At 52.7% G+C, this 23518-nt stretch overlaps 1 protein-coding gene across 3 annotated transcripts in view; it reads left to right on the top strand.

Moving 5' to 3' along the window:
• Positions 1-9662: 9662 nt before the first annotated feature.
• Positions 9663-23518, top strand: part of KLF8 (Kruppel like factor 8) — a 92344-nt gene continuing 78488 nt past the window's right edge. For 2 of the 3 annotated variants that reach the window (XR_006274163.1, XM_038415573.2), the window contains exon 1: positions 9663-10011. Coding sequence is in view for 1 of the 3 variants with exons in the window: in XM_038415573.2 (XP_038271501.1) it covers positions 9985-10011 (27 nt within the window). In the remaining 2 variants the exon portion in view is untranslated. The remainder of the gene's footprint in view (positions 10012-23518) is intronic. The other variant, XM_043492168.1, reaches the window with a different exon arrangement.

Below are 23518 nucleotides of genomic sequence, written 5' to 3'. Positions count from 1 at the left end.
GCTATTATCCCCATCTTACAGACGGGCAACAGAGAGACTAAGGGACTCGCCCAAGGGCAGAGTAGGGAATTGAACCCAGGTCAGCACCCAAACCACTAGGCCATCCTTCCTCTCTACCTCCCTGGCCAGGTGAGACCAGCATGCTACTATACCCATGCAGAGCCCACAGCTGCAGGGTACAGAAAGGCAGAGAGCCTCTGAAATTCCTGCAGGAAATATACAGAGTCTGTTTCCCAAGTATAAAGTGGGGAAATAGGACCTCAGCCTAGGGGTGCCGGAACGGGGAGCCAGGGGACCATGGCCCCCATACTTTTTATGGGCAGAAGAGCGAGTGACGAGCAGAAAGGGGTGAAGAGGAGCAAGCGGAGGCAGGGTCTTGGGGGAAGAGGCAGTGAGGGAGTGGGTCCTTGGGGGAAGGGGTGGTGTGGGGACAGAGTCTTGGGGGAAGAGGTGGTGTGGGGGCTCAGGGAGAAGGGATGGTGTGGAAGCAGGGGTGGCCCCCCCCACTTTTAGGGCGCTTCCGCCTCTCCTCCCTCAGCCCTTCCCCTGGGAATATTAAGAGGGCATAGGGACCGGCTCATCCTATATATCTGTGACACCCTTAGAGTGGGGAAGGCACAATTGCTGAAACTGAATATTCCTGGCAAGACTATTGACTTTAAAATTGACTCAGGAGCTGAAGTCACAGGACCATCACCTTGAACCCCTCCCAGAGCTGAAGTCATGTGACCTAGCTCTGACGAGCCCTGGAGCTATTCTGAACTGCTTGGGCCAGTGTGCCACAGAAACAATTTACAAACACTTTGCATTCAGCTGTGCATCCAAACTGCTGGGGGATGGAAAACTGGGTTTCTGGCAAAGGGTGGATTTTGGCAGAAGGGGTCTGCTTGCCTGGAAACCTTCGGCCTTTCGAGAAAACGAGGTTTTTCCAACAAAAAGCTGACAGTTTCCCCTGGTGAAACCCCCCATTTTCTGATCAGCCCTCTTTCGCACTAATGAATTGCATGCTGATCTGATGGCATGGAGATGGGTGCTTTCAGGTTCCTGAGGGAGATCAGGGGCTGGCTCCTTGGCTGGTGTAAGTAAGGGTAGCCCCATGGGCCCTCCATGAATGGAATTAAACAGCACTTCTCTCTAGATCTGTTTTCCTCATCTGCTGAGCTGGTTGGATTTCCCACTCTGTGCCCTCCCTGCGGAAGGCAGAGGCTAGGACTCTCCATGGGGGTTCCCTGAGGGCATGGAGGCTTTGTCACTTGCGCTAAAGCTTACTCACTCAGGCCTCCAGATCCCATCAACCCTGTCAGCTAGGACAATTTTATGGGATCCCTGAGTCATCTCCATCAGGGTCCTGGGTGGAGACGATGCCCATCCAGCTCTGCTGCAGCCCATCAGAAATGGAAAGAACCCCGGGGAGCCACCAGTGTTTCCCCTACTGGTCAGGCTTCTTAAGAGAAGAGATGAAGCATCTTCACCCAGCCTGGACACTGGGGTCCATTCTCCTTGTTTGCCTCTCCCCTCCGTTTTGGATCCCGCCCCCGCCACTCCTCCTCCTTTGCCTCTTTGCTCCCACTTTTTGTCTTCAACCCAGAGCTCAACAGACCCTGCACTCCCTGGCCCTGGTGTAAATCAGGAGTGACTCCCGCTAGTGTAAATGGTAGAGTGAGAGTCCCTCAGCAGGGGAAGACTCTGTCTTGTAGTCCCACCTCTCTTCTCCATTCCCCATGTATTCAGATCTTCAGTAGATTTGTGCCCTTTACCTTTTAAACTCTCCTCCCCCACCTGGCCCCAGGGCATTTGCACACTCCTGTGTTTCTCTTGCGCTATCAGATCATTAGAATTTATAGCAACTGAGCAAAGCCAGGTGCTCTTTCTGCCCCTCCCTGCCCCACCCTTGCCCTTTCTCCAATCCCACAGCACAGACTAATTTCCCCTCACCCAGGGTTTGGCGAGCTTGCTAGATAGCACCAGCCCCTGGAGCTGCTGCACCGGACCCAAGGCTAAGTGGCTACAACAGGCTGGGCGTGGCACTGTCACAGCCGCCAGGGGCATGGGGCTAGTAGCATCAGAAGCTTGCACTTCAAGGACAAATGGCAAACCAAGTGGTAAGGGGAGGAGACAGCAGTCAGAACACTTTTGTCCCATCCTAGGTGGCACAGGCGCTGACTTTTGTTTTTGCCGGTGGGTGCTCCTCTCTGCTGTCTCCCCCCCCCGGCATGTGAGTCAGGGGGGAGATCCCAAGTGTGGGGGGTGGAGCAGAGCATGGGTGGGGCCTGAGGGAAAGAGGCTGGGGGGGTCTTTGGGGGGAAGAGGCTGAGCGGAGGTGGGGTGGAGTGCGGGTGGCGCCTCGGGAATAAGGTTACCAGGTGTCCGGTTTTTGACCCGAACACCCAGTTGAAAAGGGACCCTGGCAGCTCCAGTCAACACTACTGATTGGGTCATTAAAAATCCAGTTGGTGGTACAGGCAGGCTCCCTACTCAACTCCACATGACTCCTGGGAAACTGCCAGCATCACCCTTTAGCTCCTAGGCAGAGAGACGGCCATGGGAGCTCTGTGTGCTGCCTCTGCACACAGCACCAGCTCAACAGCTCCCATTGGCAAGGAACCACGGCCAATGGGAGCTGAGGGGGCGGCGCCTGTAGGCATGGGCAGCACACATAGCTATGTGGTTGGACCTCCGCCTAGTAGCCGGTGGGAGATGTCACTGCTTCCCAGGAGCCGCATGATGTAAGTACTGCCTGGAGCCTGCACCCCTCACCCCCTCCTGCACCCCAACTCCCTGAACCAGCCCAGATCCCCCTCCTGCACCCTGAACCCCTCATTTCTGACCCCACCCCGGAGCCCACACCTCCAGCCCAGAGCCCATACTCCCTCCCGCACCTCAATTCCCTGCCTCAGCCCTGCCCCAGCCCGGAACCCCCTCCCACATCTGAATCTCTCATCTCCAGCCCCACCCAAGAGCCCACACCCCCAAGCCAGAGCCCTCACCCCCTCCCGCACCGCAACCCCCTGCCCCAGCCTGGTGAAAATGAGCGAGTGAATGAGGCAGAGTGAGCGACAGACGGGGGGGGGTGGAGTGAGCAGGGGTGTGGCCTGCGAGAAGAGGCAGTGCAGGGGGCGGGACAAGGGTGTTCAGTTTTCTGCAACTAGAAAATTGACAACCCTACTTGGGGGAAGAGGCTGAGTGGGGGCAGGGAAGATCCTGGGTGGGGCCTCGGGGGGAAGAGGTTGAGTGGGGGTGGGGCACAGTGCGAGTAGGGCCACGGGGGCGGGAGATGCTGAACAGGGGCAGAGCATGGACAGGGCCTTGGGGGGAAGAGGCTGAGTGGAGGTGTAGGCTCAGGAGAGAAAGCGGGCAGGGTCTCGGGGAGGAAGAGGCTGAGCAGGGCCGGGGCCTCAGGGCAGAGCTTGGGCAGAATGTGGGGGGGCATGGCCATGGTCCATGTTCCAGGGCCCACAAAAGATTAATGCGGCCCTGCAGGTGCTGAGCATCCCCTAATTTTTTTCGGAGCGTGCCTGAGGCCCAGGGCATTCACAGAGTCAGTGCCTACGCTAGGTGGTACATTCCAATAGGGTGGGGTAAGGGACCAATCTTACAACATTCCTCAGCAGATCAATGGTCCAATTCACCAGGTTTCCTGGCTCTGCCATTGAGCAGCACTGGAGGCTTCAGGGCCCAGCGCTGAGCAGCCCTAGTCATGAAGCAAGATTCCCTTGCGTTAGGCGCTGTACAGACATAGAACAAAAAGACAGTCCCTGCCCCCAAAGTGCTTGCAAGCTGTGTATAAGACAAGCGGCAACAGATGGATCCAGACAGACCGACTGGAGAGTACAAGGGAACGCTGAGACACTCTTGGTCAGCATGACGGGCAGTGAGCTCAGCACGTCTGCAGCCTCGCTGTTGTCAAGCTTTCTCTAGATGTCACAGCAAAGGCAAGTTCTAAGGAGGGGCTTGAAGGGATGATGAGGCAGCTTTGCAGAAGTGTATGGGGCGCTCCTCCCACACACAAAGGGACCTGTTTGGAAATTTTTACAAGCAGGCAATGGAGGCTGCCATCATGGGCCCATCGGAGGTGAGCACGGAGTGCACGAAACCCTGTTCCCACTGCACCTGACTGCAAAGTTGTCCCCAGGGGCGCCTCCCTCCTGAGCCATGGCTGAGATCAATACCATTGGCTCCTGCCCTGGAGCACGAGAAGTGGGTCTCTGAGCCCAGCTGACCATGAATGCAGATGCCTCTCTTGTGAGTGACAGGTTCTTTCCGGAATAAGCCCAAGCTATTGATATCAATGACTCTCTGCAGCAGGGAGTGCCCCAGGTGAATGCCGTGCTCCTGAATGTGTGGAGGGTGTGGGTCTTTTCACATCCTCACTGAACAACCCCTCCCCAATGTCCGCAGCCCCTGTTGTTGGGACACTGAGAGACCTGGAGTGAAGCGCAGGTCCCCTGCAAAGTGGTGCTGAGCACACAATTACACAGTTACTGGGGACTTTCACAGGCCATGATGTTGCAGATACGGTGTCCTAGGCTTTGTGGGAACTCCACAAATCTGTGACTTGAGTCATGAGCTTTATTAATCATGGCTATCCCCACAGCATGGACCCTCCAAATCCCATATCAGCCTACACGAGGCTCAGTGTAAAACCTGGGATGGCTTCACGAAGGGCCAAGATCTTCTTTGGTTGTTCCCAGTCAGGAATCTGGATGTGATATCTCCAAGTCTGGCTCATCCCATTCCTGCAGCTAGGATGCTTCCCTCACAAACACAGCTGGATCAGCAGGCCAAGAACACAAGATAGATGAGGTCTGGAGGGACAGGCTGGAAGGAAAGGGGAGTCTTTCACTCCAGACCCATGTTTGATCAACCTGCAAATATCATGCACTCTCCTTACTGTTATGGCTGCATGCGGGGATTTGGAAGGTAGCACAGATTACAGAGGCCCACCCAAGAGCAGTAGAGGAACTTTCCTTCTTCAGAGCCATTTCAGTCCACTTGTTACTCTGTCTGCTGCAGGCCTCTGTAGGCCCATCCTGAGCTGGCCTGCCTTTGTCAAACACACATGCCCAAAGAGGGGAGCCATCAGATTAGCAGCCAACAGATGAACACAGGACCCCACAATCAGGGAGTCAGGAGGCATGGGAGGCAAGCAGGGAGTGCACTAAATGGAACCTCCCAACTAGGGCCTTCAGCCATGTCCCCTGTGACTGTCATCTCAATAGACCCCATAAGCCTGTGGTGTAGCTAATCCCATTGCCTGCCTGGACTCTCTGTATGATTATTACTTCTGTTGATCTGATAATCCCCCTTCAGTTTTACCTGGAGGACTTTTTATTTACTTCCCTTCCTGAAAATCATGGCGTGTCATTGTTGTGCTGCTATGCTCCACCCCCAGAAGTGGCTGCAGTTCAGTGGTTCATGCATCAAATGACTCCCTTTTGCACACTGAAGGGGAGATCTTCTGGCCAGTTATTGCTCAGTCTTATTGTCCTGACAGACGAAGTCCGCATCAGTGGAGATCTGGATGAATGGCCTGTAAATTACCCCAGGCCGAGGAATTTTACCATGTTAAATGAAACCAAAGTTTCAATGGAGTCCAAGGGCAATATGCTGCATTAAGCATCCAGTCCCCTTAACAATAGTGCAGCGTTGGTACCAATGCTTCCACCCTGTCTTCGTGGCCCATTCACTCCTTGGCCTCTCTACTGGAGTACCAAGAGAACTCCTTAGTGCCAATAGTTTTGTTACGGAATCACCTGTCCCAGATCATTTCATATAAACTCCAAGCCGCTGCTAGATGGTCACGTCTTTAAGTCTCCACTCTGTATTGCCCAGGGCAGCCGCTGAACCAGCGATTTGGAGGTGAAAGGTTCCGTGTCCTATGGCCAATGACTGACTCCATAGTACACGGCCAGCCACTGAATGCAAATCTTTATATGAAAGGCTTGATAGAGGAATGACTGCTTCAAGTTCTCTGGCCTGTGTTATGCAGGAGGTTGGACTAGATGATCAGCATGGTCCCTTCCCAACTGAAATTCTATGAATCTATGAAATTACAAGGAAAATTACAACAGTTTGCAGGGTTAAAAACATTTCCTCCTGCACTGTCATGAGCCCAGACAACACAGCCTGTTAGAGCTTGGGCACAATAAAGTGAGATGAGCTCCTGGCATGAGCTGGGGAGAATCGCTTGCCTGCTCCTCTGAGCCTCAGTTTTCCCACTGACCACACCAAGAGAAAGGGGGGGCTGAGTTCCCACAGGTCTGTAATGTTCTGAGTTCACCAGAGGGTGAAACTGGAAGTGAAACTGACCCTACAGCCCCGTCTGGCTTCCGCATCCCAGCCGAGCAGCTACGAAGAGTAAACTCATGGCCGGAGTGAGGAGAGCGAGCTAGAGGAGTTTAAAGGGTGTTAGGCTTAATTACTAGCAGCGACTGGTCCTGACATAGCCCGCTCCTACTTCAGAGTGCTTTGCACACAGCACCATGATTGACAGCAGTGCAGAGCGCAGACAGATCTATATGCTGTTCAGCCTGACAGTGCTGCTCCTTTAAGCCCTCACCACTCTCGCAAACTTCCTTAGAAAAGCAACTGAACCAGCACACCTCCAAAGGCCCAGGGTGTTTGGTCGCCAGGCCGGTTCCCCGAGCTCTCCCTGCTTCTCTGAGTGCGAGTTTCAGATGCTGGAAACACCCTTTGTAATGAAATGTGACTTGAGAGACGTATCCATGGCAACAATGAGCCCCCCTCACCCCACCCAGGGGCTCAAGGTCCCCAGCTGCCTCCCTTCCCAGCCGTGAGAAAGAACTGTTCCCAGGGGTGAGGCCAGCTCCCCTCCCAGCCTCAGGAGCCAGAAACTGCACTGTCAGCAGCCACATCTGTTGCACTAGCGGGACAGAGTGAGAACACCTCTCCCACCTCCTCTACTCAGGAGCCAGATGCAGGAGGACAGGGGAAGCAACCCAGCTTAGCCCGCACCTGTTTACCCAGGATCCAGACACCAATGAGACAGAGAGAGAACACTCCACCCTTCCACCAAGTACCCAGACACCAGTGGGTCAGAAGAGGAGGGCAGGAAGCTGGGGCTGTGGACCAGTCAGTCATTCCTGGGCACTGCAGTTTCATCCCTGGACATCTCCCCAAAAGGACAGAGGTGGTCACAGAGCAGAAGGGGCAGATGGGTCCCCTCTCCTGCCACTTCCTGTGGGCAACCTCCTCCTCAGAGCCATTGACAACTGTCTGTCTATGCAGGCAAGCCAGCTGGCTGGGGAAGGAGAGCATCCTTCAAAGCCCTGGGAACCTGTGACATCAGGGGCGATGGAGGGTGGAGGGGCTAGATCCAGAGGGAGGTGCGGAGAGGTCACTGGATGACTTGCAGGGGTGGCCATGCGGAGGAAGGACTATCCCACCTAAGATGGAAATAAGTGCCCCCCACTTACCGTTTGTCGAAAGGTAATGCCATGCCCCAAGAGGACCTGCCTCATCTGATCTAGGTGGACATTCCCTGTATGTTCTACCTCAAAGGCATGCAGCCATACCACCAGGGCTGGGGTAAGCCCTCCTCTCGGCTAGATGGGAGACTTCTGAGGGAAACTCCCCTAGTCTATTACCCCTTACCAGGCAGTTCCCTAAACCACTCCCTGAGGCAGAGACTGTGTGTGCTAGTCTCCTGGCCAGAGCCCTAGACTGGGATCCAGGAACCCTGGGTTCTAGTCCTGACTCTGCCATCATCTCACTATTTGACCTCAGGACTAAGTCATTCCAGCCCAGATCCTAGAAGTTAGGAGCCTCAAGGATGTTGGTCTTCCCCTTTCTGTGGTTCAGCTCCCATCTGTGAAAGGAGGCTAATTCACCTCCAGGGGGGTTGGGAGGATAAAATCCATTGACTATGCATGGCTTAGATACTATGAGGATGATGCCAATGTCTGGCTAGTGATGTCAGGGGGGTGGTGCTGCTTCCACCTTTTTGAGATGTAGAATTGGGGTGTCCTCAATGGTTATTAATGATCCCTGGGCAATTAGCACCCAGATCCTCTGTTGTGTGCTGGATGGATTCCAGTTTAGGCAGTTACATGCCTCTTGAGTCAAGTGTCACCTGCTGTTTCAGGGGCTCGGTTGTCTCCTGCCTGAGAGTACGGTTTTGCACGGAGCTTGCTTTCAAAGAGCCACTACGTTGCACCCCAGAGGCAGGTGAAAGAGACATCCCTTCTGGAATACCTGCAAAGTGCCCTCTGCTGAAAGGGGCTACCATGGAAATCAAAGAGCTGCAGGAGAAGCCTTAGTCTTAGTGCATCTTTAACTAGAAACCCAGCTTTTAGCCCACAGGGCATTAATTCCCTCTGTCCTTCATATGGGAGATAGATTGAGATGCTTCAAGCAACTGTCCCTATTATTCCTCTGCAGATCTGATGGCACGTGAATTGTCTTCCAGGGATGTCTCAGTTGAACTGGCTGCTCCAGCAACAAGAGTGATAAAAGACCATATATGCCTAGCTTGGTCAAGAACAGTAGCATCTGTAGGGGCACAAGTGCACTCAGGGGAGGCAAAGCAATGTTTACATGGTGGGGGAGGGGGGACGGACATAAAAACCCATCTGATCTAGGCAATTTATTTAGCTAGCCCGAGGGCAGGAGGTTGCATAGATTCATATATTCATAGATACTAAGGTCAGAAGGGACCACTCTGATCATCTAGTCCGACCTCCTGCACAGCGCAGGCCACAGAATGTCACCCACCCACTCCTATGAAAAACCTCACCCATGTCTGAGCTATTTAAGTCCTCAAATCATGGTTCAAAACTTCGAGGGAGCAGAGAAGCCTCCCTCCAGTCAACCATGCCCCATGCTAGAAAGGAAGGACCATGCCGCACCAACCCACTGGGCTGGGGGGGGAGCCCTGGGGAACCGCTGCCATCCAGCCTCTCTGCAGAGAGCAGCTCCCAAGCTAGCAAGGTGTGAGCGAGCAGCCGGGCTGTTCGAGCGCAGGAGAAGCAGATGGAGCTAAAGGGCTGGAAAACAACGGCCCCTCCCTGGAGTTTGCAGACACCACCCCTGAGCTGGGCATAGACCAGCTTCCTGCTCCTCCCGCACCCAGCCCTGGCTTTTGCTCCGTCGCACATGCCCCCTCCCCCCTCGAGAAGTGAGCTCTAACGACCCAGATCTCGGGGGTGGGGGAGACCCCCCTCCTTGGACACCCTGTTCCCCAAAGGGCGTGGGAGCAGAGTTCATTGTCCTGATCTAGGCTCAGCGGTGGAAAGTCTCTGGGCTCAGAAATGGGTGTGAGGAGGGGGTAGCCTTGGGGACACACCCGCCCCCCAAATTCAGTGGGAGCCGCGAAACTGAAAGGGGCCGAGCAAGGAGAACTAGCTGCTAGGGTGTTGCCGAGCCGCTCAGTCCGGCTTGTGCACAGGAGGTAGGTGGAGTCAGGGAGGGAGTAGCAGCTCCATCCATGCAGCTCCCCCATCCCAAGGAATCACCCCCTACCGAGACGATCAGGGGAAGGGGTCGGGGGCTCCTTCCACCCGCCTCAGGAGGGTCCTGCAGCCTATGCGGACAGCGCTGGGCATTGGCCGTGGGGGCGGCCAAAGGAGCCCAGGGGGGAGCCCAAGTTGTGCATTGCAGCTTTAAAGGGGCTGGTGATTGACAGGACATGTAGCAGTGGATGGGGTGGAGCCGCTGGGTGGGGTCAGGGACAGGCAGCTGGTGAAAACGAAAAGAGAGAGAGGGGGGGAAACAACATTACCCCCCACTCCCGCCCCCGCCATCAGCAAACACAAGGCGAGGAAGAGGAGAGGGGGAAGAGGAGGAAGGCTGGGTGGGAGCAGAGCCTTTCCAAGAAGCCCAGAGCCTCCTCCACCCACCTACTCCACCCTCCCCTCCCTCCAGCACAGCTAAGCACCCAGCGCTCACCCCGTGCCTGCCCGAGCCCAGGGGGAGGCAGAGGGAGGACCCCCCCCCCCGGAGCGAGCCCAGGGGGAGCAGAAGGAGATGCACTCCGAGGAGCAGAAAGAGAAAGTAAGTCCCTTTCATTTTGTCTGTGGTCCCCCCCCCCTGCCCCCATGTGGTCACAGGGTGGAGGGGGAGGATCCACCTTAAGAAACAGCCTCTTTCTTGCAGATCAGCGGGAGTGGGGCCTCCTTGCCAGCCTCAGTGGCCCCTGGGGGGCGGGGGAGGGCTGTGCACACCCAGCCAGGGCACGGGAGCCTCTGCTGCCCCGCGCTGCGGATCGGGGCGCTGTGAAGGGGGTCAGGTTTGGGGATTTATTTATTTTTTTTTAATGCAGTGGACAAGGCAAGGGCTCCATCTTGCCTGGCCTCTTAAAGGGGCAGCGCACCGCTTGGGAGGGAAGGAGGGAGAAGTAGGTTGCGCTGGTTGGAAAGTCATTCCAGAAGCAGGGCAGGGGGCGTGGAAGCTCCGCTGGTGCAGAGTGAGATTTTTCCTTGCAGTCAGTGACATTGCTGGGCCTGCCCTGCACGGTTGAATCTCCCTCTGCCCCCAGGGTGATCTGGGGTTCAGTGTGTGTGGTGGGGGGGGGGGGCGCCCTGCCACGTTCCCTGCCACGTTCCCTGCCCTCCCATCGTTTGAGCTGCAGATTTAGGAGACAGATTAACTGTGCGTCGCGTGGTTTAACTGCTTCCTGAGTGTGTAGCAGTAACTGCTAGGCACCTATGTGTCTGATAATTGTTTGCTTTTGGAGTGCAATGCAATAAAGCGTGTGTGTGTATGTGTGTGTCTTATTGATCTGGGCAAGTGGCCTGGCGTGGCACCCTGGGGGCATGAGTCAATTTGGTTAGGATGTTTGGGCACAGAATTTCAGGGGCACAGGGTAGTTGCCACTTGCCCTCTTGGTGTAGATGGCTATTGCACGAGTTAGCTTTCAGGCTGGGTCATTGCAGAGTGTGGCAGTGATGCTGGCAAAGCCAGGTGCCCTGGTTTTGGAGATGGAGCCAAGCTCAGGTGAGGGAGAGTGGTGCATACGGAACAGGTGCATCTCAATGGTATATCTTTCAGAGAGCTGGCTCTCTGCATCATCTGAATTGAGGCCTGAGGATAGCTGCTTAAAGGACCTCAGGTTTTTTTCTTCATTTTTCAACTGACAGGCATGTGTGAATATATGTGGACTCTAGGCATTTCTCTCTTGGCTAAACACTGATGGGAAAACTACTGAGACATATTAGTAGAGAACATTTTATGTTTTCATGCTGCCAGTCAGTGCCTGGTCCATGTTCTGAATAGCTTAGGTCCAGATTTTCAAAAGTGACCAGTGGTTTTTGGGTCACCAACTTGAGACTCTTGGAAAATGCTGAGCTACCTGCCTTCTGAAAATCAGTCCCCTTCCAGCCTGGTACCCAAAATCACTAGTCACTTTTGGAAGCCTTGGTTTACAGTCTTTGTTCCAAATCCTGGAATGTGTTCAGAAAACAGGAGACTCCTGCAGCCGTGTGTGTACCAGTACTTGCAATGTTGTATAGTTCTATAGTTGGGGTCCACATGAATTCAGACCTTCTTAACTAGAAGTGTGTTCTAGTGGCTGGACTGAGAGCTGGGAGCAAGTCACACATCCTCTCTGTACCACAGTTTCTCTATCCATAAAATAGGGATAATCGTTACCTTCTTGCCAGGGGGCTGATTGGGCAACTTAATTTAATTAGAGTGTTGTTGTGTAAGCGCATTATAGACAGTGCTGAAACTTTTTAGTTTTAGGGTTAACTTCTTGGAATTCTTCCATCACCTGGATGGGGAGAGGGAGTTTGTACACAGAAGATTTGAATGGGATCAGAGGTGGGAAGCCTTCCACCTTAGAAGAAGAGCATGGTGCCTGTTCTCGACCCTTGCATCTGAAGATGACCACTGGTGTTCCATCGCAGTTTTGACAGTGTGTTGAAAGAGAAGTCTAAACTCCTGATGCAGCCTTTACGATCTCATGGGCTTCTGCTCCTGGACAGTAGGGATATTTCCTCAGCCCGTGATTTTTAGAAGTGTAAGGATCTTCTGTAGTGATTCCCTGAGGAATCTCCCATTGAGGAGTTCCTAAAGCACCATTTCAGTGGTGAAGCTGGAGGCATTTACAGAGCAATCTGTATCACAAAGCATTGTAGAAAGGAGAACAAATATCATTCTCTCCATTTCACAGAGGAGTAGAGTCCTGCGCTGGGATTCAGGAGATCTCGGGTCCATTCCCAGCTCTGCCACAGGCTCTCTGTGTGACCTTGGGCAAGTCAGTCTCCATGTGCCTCAGGTCCCTGTGGATGGTAACACTGCAGGGGGTGCTTACGATCACTTTTTGGTACTGTTTTTGTCTGGGTGCTTCACCACAACTGTGTAAATAGGCGCAGGCACAGAGATATTGTGATTTGCTTCAGGTTGCACAGGGTTTCAGACTTCTGCTGTCCTTTTGGTCCACGGTGCTTCAGCTCCCAGTTAGGGACAGGTGGCACTAGTGTAAACAGGAACCAAAGAAATCTGTATCCAGAGTAGACTTAATCACCGGAGAGCACAAAACTGGAATCCGGGCTGCTGACCTGCTTGCTAGTATATCGGATGCTTGATGGCATCTTTTGTGATCACTATGGATGTGTGTCCTGTTGGCACCAGTTGCCCAAGCCCTTTGTAATTCACACATACACCTCTGAAGACAATCCACTATAGCATCCTAGGATCTGCTACTAGGGTTTAGATGGGTGTTACCAGAGACCCAGTTTCAGTGACCCAGATTCCCTGGTTTGACTGGAACAGGTACATTTCTGTGCATAGTTGGCTCTTGGTTTATAGCTCTGTATTTGTTTGGTTAATTAAAAGGTGACTTGTAAACAATTACAACAAAAATAAAATATTGGGCTTGTGCCTTTTTTTGTTGTGTTTGCAGCTTTTTTGATGGAAGAAGGTCAGCAAGCTTTATGCATTTTAAATCCCATTCATTTTATTTTTACCTGTACGGATATCAGGAAAATTAAGCCTGGCTTCCCTGGGTTTGCTGGAGGACTTGTTGGGAGATCTCAGAGATGGGCTCTATTCTACCTTCATTGAACAGATTGGGGATGTTTAAACTTTCACAAATTTTCTCTAGAATGTTAATTGGGCATAGAAGTTTAATGGGAGTCAACAAAAGTCAAGGTTGTAAAACCTCTGCTGATCCCCTCTCCTCAGTTTCTTGCCTTTCACACTCATGTGAGGTTATCATTGCCCTGGTTCTCTCCAATCCTTGACGAATCTGCTCTAGGCAGTGATGGGTGCTGTGCTGGTAGCAAGGAGGTGGCTGGTCTATACTAGTGTTCCCACAGTTGCTACTCTCAGTGGAGCTGCACTAGGATGGTCACAGATGAACTGCTCTCCAGTCGCGTTATCTGCCTGGACGTTTCCCAGTAGTACAGTGTCCTGTAACCTCCGTTGGTTTAACCCTCCTCCTTTCCTTGGTCATGCCAGTCTGGTCAGGTGTCTTATCCATTCTTTTTCTACTCTAATCCTTCCATGTTTTACACTGTCTGTTTCCCCCAATATGACTGTCAAGCATCCTTCCAGCTGCTATGCTGGAGTGGACATGTCTCCCAGTCTGGTTGGTTGGTACTGGCCTCCTGCATGTATTAGTTTTTGCTGTCAGCTGCAGAGACTCAGAGTCTTGCTCTCTGACTTCTAAGCGTTATGAAGTGTGGTTGCAAGAGGATGTGGCTTGCTTAATGAAATACCCTCCATAGGAATTTGATTCTAATTCCCGGAATGCCATTGGCAAACAGGGCGGAACTGAGGCTTTTAATTTGGTGTTTTGAGGAGCTAGGTTAGCCTTAAAATGAGTGCCCGGTTTTATTTACCTTGACAATGTTTCAATCTGTGAAAGGGCTCATTCGGGAGATAGTAGGGTCTAGTGGTTGGGGCAGTGACTAGAACTCGACCTGGGTTCTATTCCCAAATCTGCCACTGACCTGCGGTGTGACCTTGGGCAAGTCACCTTCCCTCTCTATGCTTTTGGGGCAAAACTGTCTCTCACTCTGTCTGTACAGTGGATCGAGGGGCAGTTGGGTGCTACTCAGATACAAGTAATGGGGCCTCATTTAGCAGGGCTCCCCAGTCATTTCCCCCAGTGACAGAAATCCAAGGAAAGCCTCTCTATTAATAGAAATAGAGCCAATTCCAGCTCCTTGGGTTTTTCAGAGGTTTTCTTAAAAGATAGATTGGGTGCCCTTTTTTAATCTCTCTCTGAAGAAGTCCTAAAAGGTACTGTGACAGAGAGCGAAATGTCCTTGAAAAACCATACTGAATTAAATTAAAGTATCTGTGAAGTCCAGTATATTAAATACAGAGTTGATGTATGAATGTGGGCTGGAATTGTATGTAACCTCTTGAGGGGGCAGATGGGATGTGAGCCCTGGGAAGTGTTATGAACGTCAAAGGACTATACTGAGCTATGGGCCAGACAAGAATGGACTTTTGGACAGTGTCAAGTGGTTTGCCTGGGAATCTCTAATGGGAGGAGAAGCGAATGTGAATTTTCACATCTGGTTAGGCAAATGCCCAACCTTTTGAAGCTAATTCCTGAGGAGGGGTCCACTGCCTGCTGATTACCTGGACTGGAATCTGAAGATCGAAGGCCAAAACTGTATGAAGGAAATATTCATGGGAGTGCTAGTTCTGAGCTAAAACCATTCTGAACTTGTAACCACAGGGCAAACTCCTTAGTGGGGTTTGAAGGACCCATGTTAGAGTTGGGGATGATTAACATGCATGTAGATTCTTTTACTGTTTTTAATGCATTATCTCTGTAATGCTTTCACCTTAAGAATAAACGTGTTCAGTTAGAAAGAGCTGTATTGTAACACATAACCGAGGGCAATTACACTGTTCATAGCCTCTGCAGAGAAAGCAAAGTGCGGATGCTGGCCTGATTAGGCAGTTTGGCTTGCTGGGAATAACACAGTGTAGGCAGGGAACTGTGCAACCTGGAAAAACTCCAGTCCGGAGGGGAGAGACATACTTCTCTGCCTAAGAGAGGTGATGCCTGGGGGGCCAGGAACCTAGAGTGGGTGCCCTCAAGGGAGCATGAAGGGGGGACACAGGTGTAATTGCTCTGAATTGTGACAGGTATGTATATTATAATATTTAAAGATGTTTGGAATATTGAGACTGTCAAATCTAGATTCTCTTAGTTTTTCTGGAGGACTCATGGTGGGGGAGGGGAATAGTTGGCTTGGCAATGTCTATTTTGAGTTCAGAGGAGCTGAATCTTTCTTCCATATGTGTGTTAGGCATTGGAGTTAAACAGGTAGTAAAAAAAAAAAAAAAAACCCACCACCAAAAATCCTGAGATTTCAACATTGCTCAGGCTCTGCCTCTCTGTTGCTCAACTTTCACATTGTGGACTCTTGTGATGGGACTGTTTTTGTGCTTCTCCATCACAGAGGCTTCCTGGGATAGACAAGACCTGAATGTCTAATATCTACCCTTCTCCGTTCTAAAGAAGCAAAACAAGGGCATAAGCCCAATTTTCCCAGGTCTCATCAATAGCATTACAAACCCTGGAGACTACACTTTCCAACAAGCAATGCTCCATCTTGATCTGTGCTGCCAGGGGCTGCATTGTAAAACTGGCACATGCTTGAAGCAGATAAACCTTTTGAAAAATCCTGTGCCCATGCCCCATACCCATGGATTCATTCCTGGCGAATGAAATGCACATGGAAGTTGTCATTGGCATGAATGGATTTAAATTAAGGAGATCATCCCAAATGGGATCACTCTCAAGGCTGAGCTACTTGTTTAAGAATTAGATGGCTAGACGCAGTCTTGCCTAGCCTTATGTAGACAGGAGAGGGAAGCTGGTATGAGAACCTTTGCTGAATTGCTGGCTACTCCTCCCAAGGCAGGTACCTCCTAGCCATCTGGATCTGTGGCTGCATGAACTGGAGCTGATATTTGCTACAACATCTGGGCTATAATTCTTCCTTTGAGGTATGTCTTCTGGGACACGCCCAGCCTCTATAGGCTTTAGGAATTGAGATCTTGAGCTTGCATTTCTTTTTTTTAACTCCTTCTCTGCATGGCTCCTTTGCAATCTGTGGATGTCGAGCTATACTTGCTACATACCATGGCATCAAAATTGTTGCCACGTCCTCCTAAAGCATTTCACGCTCATTATGTCCGAGAATTACTTTATACCTCGCTGTAGTGCAGCCACTTGTTGGGACTAGAACGGGGTGGACAAACTATTTGGGCCAAGGGCCACATCTGGGTGGGGAAATTGTATGCAGGGCTGGGGCAGGGGGTTGGGGTGCGGGCTGTGGTGTGGGAGGGGGTGTGGTGTGCAGGAATGGGCTCAGGGCAAGGGATTGGGGCAGAGGAGGGGTGTGGGGTGTATGAGGGGACTCAGGGAAGGGGTACAGGAGGGGTTCAGACTGCAGGAGGGAGTTCAGAATAGGAGATTGGGGTGCAGGATGGGTGTGGCAGGGAGTTGGGGGAGTGGGATGCAGGAGGGGTTCGGGCTCCGACCCGGCGCCACTTACCTAAAGTGGCTCTGGGGTGGCAGTGGCACGCACCGGGCCAGGGCATGCTCCCTGCTTGCCTGCACAGGCCCCATGCCGTGCCGCTCTGGGAAGTGCCCAGAACCACGACCCTGCGTGGTCCCCCGGAGGGGGGCAGGCGGGGGAGAGGCACAAGGCTCTGTGCACTGCCCATGCCACGCCTCCAGGTACCTCCCCTGAAGCTCCCATTGGCCGCGGTTCCCCATTCCCAGCCAATGGGAGCTGCAGGGGGCGGTGCCTGGAGGCAAGGGCAATGCAGGGAGCCCTCCCCTCCCCGCGGGGGTCGCAGGGATGTGGTGCTGGCTGCTTCTGAGAGCAGCGCGGGACTTGCGGCACCATGGGGGGCAATCCTGTGGGCCAGATCCAAAGCCCTGACGGGCCGGATCCAGCCCGCGGGCTGTAATTTGACCACCCCTGGATAGAACCTGTGGCTCCTGGGAGTCTCTACGAGCCATGCCTTAAGCTTGGGTCACTTAGAGCTTGCCTGTGCTATGGATTTTTGCACCAATGTAACTGCTGGAGGTCAAACCCTCAGTGAAAACACTGTATTGGTGACACGTTTCAGAGTAGCAGCCGTGTTAGTCTGTATTCGCAAAAAGAAAAGGAGTACTTGTGGCACCTTAGAGACTAACAAATTTATTGGAGCATAAGCTTTCGTGAGCTACAGCTCACTACATCGGATGCATTTCTGTACAGATCTTGCTCTGGTGTGGCTTATGCAGGTTTAAAACAGGTGCAAAACTCCCCAGTGCAGGCCAAATCCAAACTACCTCCTCCTGGAGGAGGTAATCTGGCATGGGTCCCAGGCCATGGCCAAAGTGAACAAACAGAAAGCTTGTGTCTGACCCATGTGTTGCTACTTTCTACCTGACAATCCTTGATCAATGACGGCTAGTCTTGGCCAGTGCAGCCTCCATGGGAGACCTAGGGATTTCCAGCTGTTTCTTCTAAGCTTGTTGCTCCTTCCCTCCCCTCCACCCATGGGTTCTCCTAGGGTGACCAGATGTCCCGATTTTTGGGTCTTTTTCTTATATAGGCTCCTATTACCCCCCACCCCCGTCCTGATTCTTCACATTTGCTGTCTGGTCACCCTAGGCTCCCCACATGAGACCCGATTCTCTTTGCAGCATTGCTCTTCACCAGCTGGAGCAGCCTACCTCGGATCCTGCCCTCTGGCTCCCCACAGTGTGTCCTTGTCAGTGTGGGCTGGAGTTCACAACCCCGGGATCCCTTGCTGGCATGCAGGGTGACATAGAACATGCCGTCCTGGGAAATCCGATCTCTGCTCTAAGCCTGCTGCCCTGCTTGCTCTGTTTTTTTTTTTTTTTTTTTTTTTTTTTTTTTTTTTTTTTTTTATAAAGGGAGCTGAATGGAATTAGCCTCAGCCCCTCAACAAAAGGGCTCTTGTTGAGAAGTACCAGTGTGCATCCGTAGGGCCCAGTGCGTGCTGACTGGGGCTGGAGCGAAGGGAGCACCTTGGTTTTGCCAGAGATCACAGAAGGAGAACGGCGCTCTGCGGCTGGGTTTTCTCTCTGTGCTGCCCTGTCTTATCCTCGGGGATTCCCTGCCCCTTCCAGCCATTCCTAGCTGGCGCATGCTGCCATTTTATTTTAAATTGAGGCAAATATATCTGAACTCCCCAGTCCCTATGCATCAGTCTTGTCTGCAGGACCAGGGTCCTGGCCATCAGTTCGGTGCAACCCAGCAGTGGTTACATATGCTTTTTTGCTATGTCACCCCAAAATGGTGCCTCCTTTTTAAAAAATCTTCGGTTTTGGAGACAGACTGGTATATAAATACACAGATCTGATGTGACCTTGGGTAAACCACTTAATCTCGTCTTGCCTACGGTCCCCGTCTTCTGCTTGTGGTTGTATCCCTTTCTCCCGTTCTGTCTTGTTATCTTTTAGATTCTGTTCTGTATAGGTTTTTGTACCGAGTTCATCACTGTAGTGTCTGAGTATTGGGATTGTCGGCTCTTTGAGGCAGGGACTGCCTGTTGCTAGGTTTGTACAGCACCTAGCACAATGAGGTACTGATGTTGGTTGGGTTTACTAGACTAATATTATTAATTTTGGTTTTCTGTAGTGCCTAGGAGCCCCAGTCATGTACATGGAACAAAAGACAGTCCCTTCCCCCGAAGAACTCAGTCTAAGTTTTACCAACACTGTAATGCAGAATGCTCAGGTTAGGGAGGTGTAACCATTTGAAGGCAAATCAGATGAGGAGCTGGCGGGTCCCGCTGGAGATATTCTGTCTCCTTAGATATGAGAAGAAGTTCTTGGGGTCCTGGAGAGCAGAGTGGCTTTTGGGGATGTTACTGCTGAATTGCCCTCTCATTCATTCTTAGCTGCATGGGGGGGGGTTTACTCTGGGGGGAGGGAAGGACAGGCCCCAAATGGAAAGGGAAACTTAGACACGTTGTGAACGTTTTGATTCGTTGGAAAATCCCCTGAACGAAATGAAAACTTTCCCGTTTCTTTGTCAGTGTTCTGTGGCAAATCCTGACCCAGCTCTAGTCGAGAAGTGTTGGTGGGTAGCCTGCCTTGCTGCTGCTCTGTGGCTGTAGGACATTGCTCTGCAGGACAGTTGGTCTCTGCCCACCATTCCCACTCTCCAATAAACTGGCACTCCAGAAAGAAATTAGGTTGAGCTTAAGCTTCAGCACAGGTGCTGGTTGGTTTCTTAGGGATGTCTTCATTACCATAAAAGCGGCAAAGAGTCCTGTGTCACCTTATAGACTAACAGACGTATTGGAGCATAAGCTTTCGTGGGTGAATACCCACTTCTTCAGATGCATGCATGCAGGACTCTTAGTTTGGATCTGTAAAAGTGGCAAACATGGCTACCCCTCTGATACTTCATTATCATAGTTAACCTGGATTTTAGGTCAAACCCTCTCCCTCCACTACAGTCCACATAGAAAACCTCTGACCTGGGTGTGGCGGTGCTTTAAGCCCCGGTTTGCTGACCTAGTTGGGGGATAGAACCTGGGTCCAGTTTAACTTGGGCCGGACCCTGCCCTCTTTGCAATGAGGACACAGGCAAAAATCAGTTGGGTGCTGGTACAGTTCTCCCCGGAGGATGGACAAAGTCTCCCACAATTGCCTGGGAAAGGATCCTGGAGTGTCTCAGCACAGAGCACCATGGGCCATGCCCCCAGACTCACGTGGGCGAGTGCAGGAACAGGGAGGCCGTGGGATGTGGGTGGGCCTTTGCTGTGGAGGGGCTCGCACCATTGCTGGGCTAACCTGGCTGCGGATCAGCTGGGTTATGTGTGCGGTGAAGACTTGCCCTTAGGCCTTGTCTAGGCTAGGATTGGAAAGGTATTAGCCAGCATGTGTAGACAAGGCGACGTGCCTTTTAACACACGTGTTGGTCAGGTAAACGCATATGATGCCTCCCAAACCGTAGTCTTGGCAAGGCCTTGCTGAGCAGAAGGACGGTTGCCATGGACAAGCTGTCACATGTCAAAGACGACTGGGTAACCTCTGCTCTGTCTGTGCCTGAGGCGTAGGCGGATGTTCCCTGGCAGAATGGTCCCTTCACCCGGAGTAGCTGGAAACAGGGGAATGCTCGTGGGACAGTGCTTTGCAGAGAGGTGAGCATTAACCCCAGGCTTGGCCTGGTGTATTTTTCCTCCTGCCATCAAATGAAACCCACAGGACTTGGTAACTGTCCAGCACTGGATGGCGTGACTGTGCCCGTGCCCTGTGTACTGAGGCACTGGGCAAAGGCCACCTGGCTCCAGAACGTGGAAAGGTGGGGTGGATTGGTTGGAGTCCAAATATCTCTGCCCCATCGCTTCACACCCAGACTGAACCCAATTCAAACCTGGGGGGGATAATAAACTCCATTAACTTCTCTGTTCATGAACTTTGCCTGCCTTCATTTCGGGATCGCAAAGCACGTTCCAAAACATGACTATTCCTGCGTTACAGATGAGGAAACTGAGGCACAATGAGGGGAAGAAACTTGTCCCAGGCTGCAGAGTGAGTACTTGGCAGAACCAGGCCTGCTAACTTCCAAACCCAGTAGACGAGAGGGTCCCATAGTGTTAGTCTCTGCTGCTCGGTGTCTGGCTGGGCTTGGAATGCTTCTGCTCTCAAGATAGCAGCTCTTGGAGCCTGGTCAGAAGCAGGAAGCAGCATAAAAGATTCACTTTCCTAAGCAAACTTTCCTCTGAACCAAGAGTGGTGTGACCCAGTGGCTAGGGGATATGGCGGAGATTCAGAAGACATGGGTTCTTATTCCAGCTCCGCCTGCTGGATGACTTTAGGCAAGTAATGTCACCTCTCTGTGCCTCGGTTTCTCCTCCCATGCCCTGTCTGTATGGACTGTAAGCTCTATGCAGTGGGAACGTCTCGTACACTGTGAGCAGGTACAGTGTTCTGCACAATGGGGCCCTGATCTTAGCTGGGAGCTTCTAGGTGCATCTGCAACAAGAGTAAATAATGATTAATGTCCCAACTCTGTGACACCTTTCTAAAAGGAGGCCAAACTCTGTCCCCGGTACCAAGTGTACATAATTCTTGCGCTACACACCCGTGACTGTCTCTGGGCCTGTCAGCAGCGGGCTACTCCAGGGCCTTTGCGAGCCTCTTTCGTAGCCAATTATAGGCGTATGCAGCTCCCATGTCCTGTGTGACTTTGAGAACTTGCAGCAGGCCCCTGTGGGGCTTCCAGATGTCCTTGGAGAAGGGGAGCCCCAGCAGGGAGGCTGCTTTGCTGCACTCTGGCTCTTGCCACCGTGCCTGTCCCTTTGAAACAAAGCACTTCATGCTGCAGGAGCTTTGGCATGGGGTGAAGAGGTGCTTCCTGCTGGCCAGCAGGAGGCACTAGAGCTCCCAGTGCCACTCTTGGGCAGAGCTGGGTGTACCAGTCCAGCTGGTTTCGTTACCTCTGTGGAATATTGGGGCCAGGATCTCGGAGGATCTGACTCTTTGAACAGAGCTGTAGCCGTGTGTGTGTGTGTGACCTAGATCCCAGCCTTGCAGTTCGGGTCATCTCCAAAATCCACCCATGTTGGTGTGAGATCTCAGCCCAACATTGTGGCCTCAGTTGGGTTTCTGGAGTCGTTTGATCCAGGAGCGAAAGACCCAGGGGATTAGAAAAGGGACAGAGGGTCATTCAAGTCTAGGCCGTGCCAGTCTGAGCCCACCAAGTTGCCGGGGCTGGGGGCGTGAGGAAGGATTTGGTGGCCTCCTCCCAGTCTGCTGCAGAGAGGTGTCTGCTTTGTGGTTAACCCCTTGCTAGCTGTCTCGGCAATGGGGCCAAGGAGCTGGGTCTTGCATGGGGATGTGTACCCAGCCAGCCGTGCTGTATGATGATGTAGGGTTTCCTAGGGTCTTCACTGAGGACCTCTCGCTAGGGCTCCACTCACTTCAACCTGGCCTCTTCCCAACTCTTGTGCTTCAGAGCACATGCTGTCGGCTCAGGGAGGGATTTGACACCTGGTGGGCTGGAGGCTGCCCCTTCCTCTGGTCAGAGTCAGTGGGGCTGGGGGAGGGAGGGCAGCTGCTCTGATCCGATTGGGCCAAGTGGGCTTAGTCTCCTGCTTCTTACAGGTATAAACTGGGGGCTTCCCCTCTCCCTTGTGCCACAGCTGCTTCCCACTCAAGCCCAGGCTCTGCGCTGGGGGTGAGCGCCCCTCTCTGCTTCTGCAGCCACTCTAGGTTAGGCTTTGGGGTCTGTCAGGCAGCCGCCGTGTGAGCTGCTGCTTATCCTGCCAGCCCTGGGTCTGTGTCCGCTGTACCATCCTCCCCACCCCCTCCCCAGCTGTCAGCACTGAGCCCGGGCTGCTTTCTCCCCTCCAGCTCTTCCCCAGCTGTCTTTTTGGGACCCCAAAAAAGGGCAGATTTTCTGTGGCTCTGGAGCCAAAAGAAACCGTCCCCAGGAGAGCACCTGCCTGGGCCCCAGGCTCGCGCCCTCCCCTCCCAGCCTGGGATTAGCAGGGCTGGGCTGCCGGGAGGGGGGGGAGGAGGGGGGGTGTGGTAACCTGCTAACCACACCCAGCTGCGTCTCTGTGCCGCAGCCCAGTGCAGGCCCCCTGGCCAGCATTGCACAACGGTCCCAGGTTCAGGAGGTGTAGCAGCCGATGGGTCAGAGGATTAGGCCAAACAAACATAAAATCCGCCCCCCCACCCCAACAACAGCTGCTTGTTGCACAGCCCTGCAGCATGTTTGCCTTCCCCTTGCCTGCGAGCTGGGCTCTGGGCACAACAACCGCTCAGCTTCCGCAAATGGCAGCCTGGCTTCCTCCCCTCCCACTCCTCCCTGCCCCGCCTGAATTCTGGGAACAGGGTAGCAACTCATGGCCTTGTTCTCTTTCCCCCTCCACCCCCGGTCTCAGACAGAAGCCATGCAGGGCTGTGGGGCGGCTGTGCTTTGCTTCTGTGTGTGGCCTTGCGTAAAGGTACCTAGTGCTGTTTCCTAGCTAAAATTGTCCCTTCCTGGTACCACCATTGCTGGGCCAATGCCCCCCCCCTCCCCAGTCGCTGACCCGGAGCGTTCTTAGCATGTGGCTTCCTTCTGCAAGGTCACTGGTAGCGGTGAGACTCTGTTTACTGGCGCTGTACAAATCCTGATCAGATCTGCTCCAATCACACACAACTCCTGCTGGCCTCTCTGTGCCTCATACTTTGCCAAAGTGCTTGCCAGCTGGGTTCTGCTGAAAGCTTGCTGTGTGAGTCGCTTCCCCTCCCTGCACCTCAGTTTACCTACCAGTAAAATGGGGATGGTAATGCTGGCCTGGAATTGTACAGTGCTGGCCTAGAGATGCCATAGAGTGCATGACTACCGGAGAATAAAACAAACTGGTCTGGTCCCAAGTAGAGCACAAGTAGAAAACCAACAGTGGAAGAAGGAAGCGTTGTGTGATGGTTTAACAACTGGACTGGCACATGCAAGTTCTAATTTCACATTCCCTGAGTGACCCGGGACAAGTCACTTAGTATTTGTGCCTCAGTCTACCCATCTGTAAAATGGGGATAATACTTCCTTTGGCTTGTCTG

The sequence above is a fragment of the Dermochelys coriacea genome, chromosome 9 (genome assembly GCF_009764565.3).
Source record: "Dermochelys coriacea isolate rDerCor1 chromosome 9, rDerCor1.pri.v4, whole genome shotgun sequence".
Taxonomy (NCBI): domain Eukaryota; kingdom Metazoa; phylum Chordata; order Testudines; family Dermochelyidae; genus Dermochelys; species Dermochelys coriacea.
This window is presented reverse-complemented; position numbering and strand designations above follow the sequence as displayed.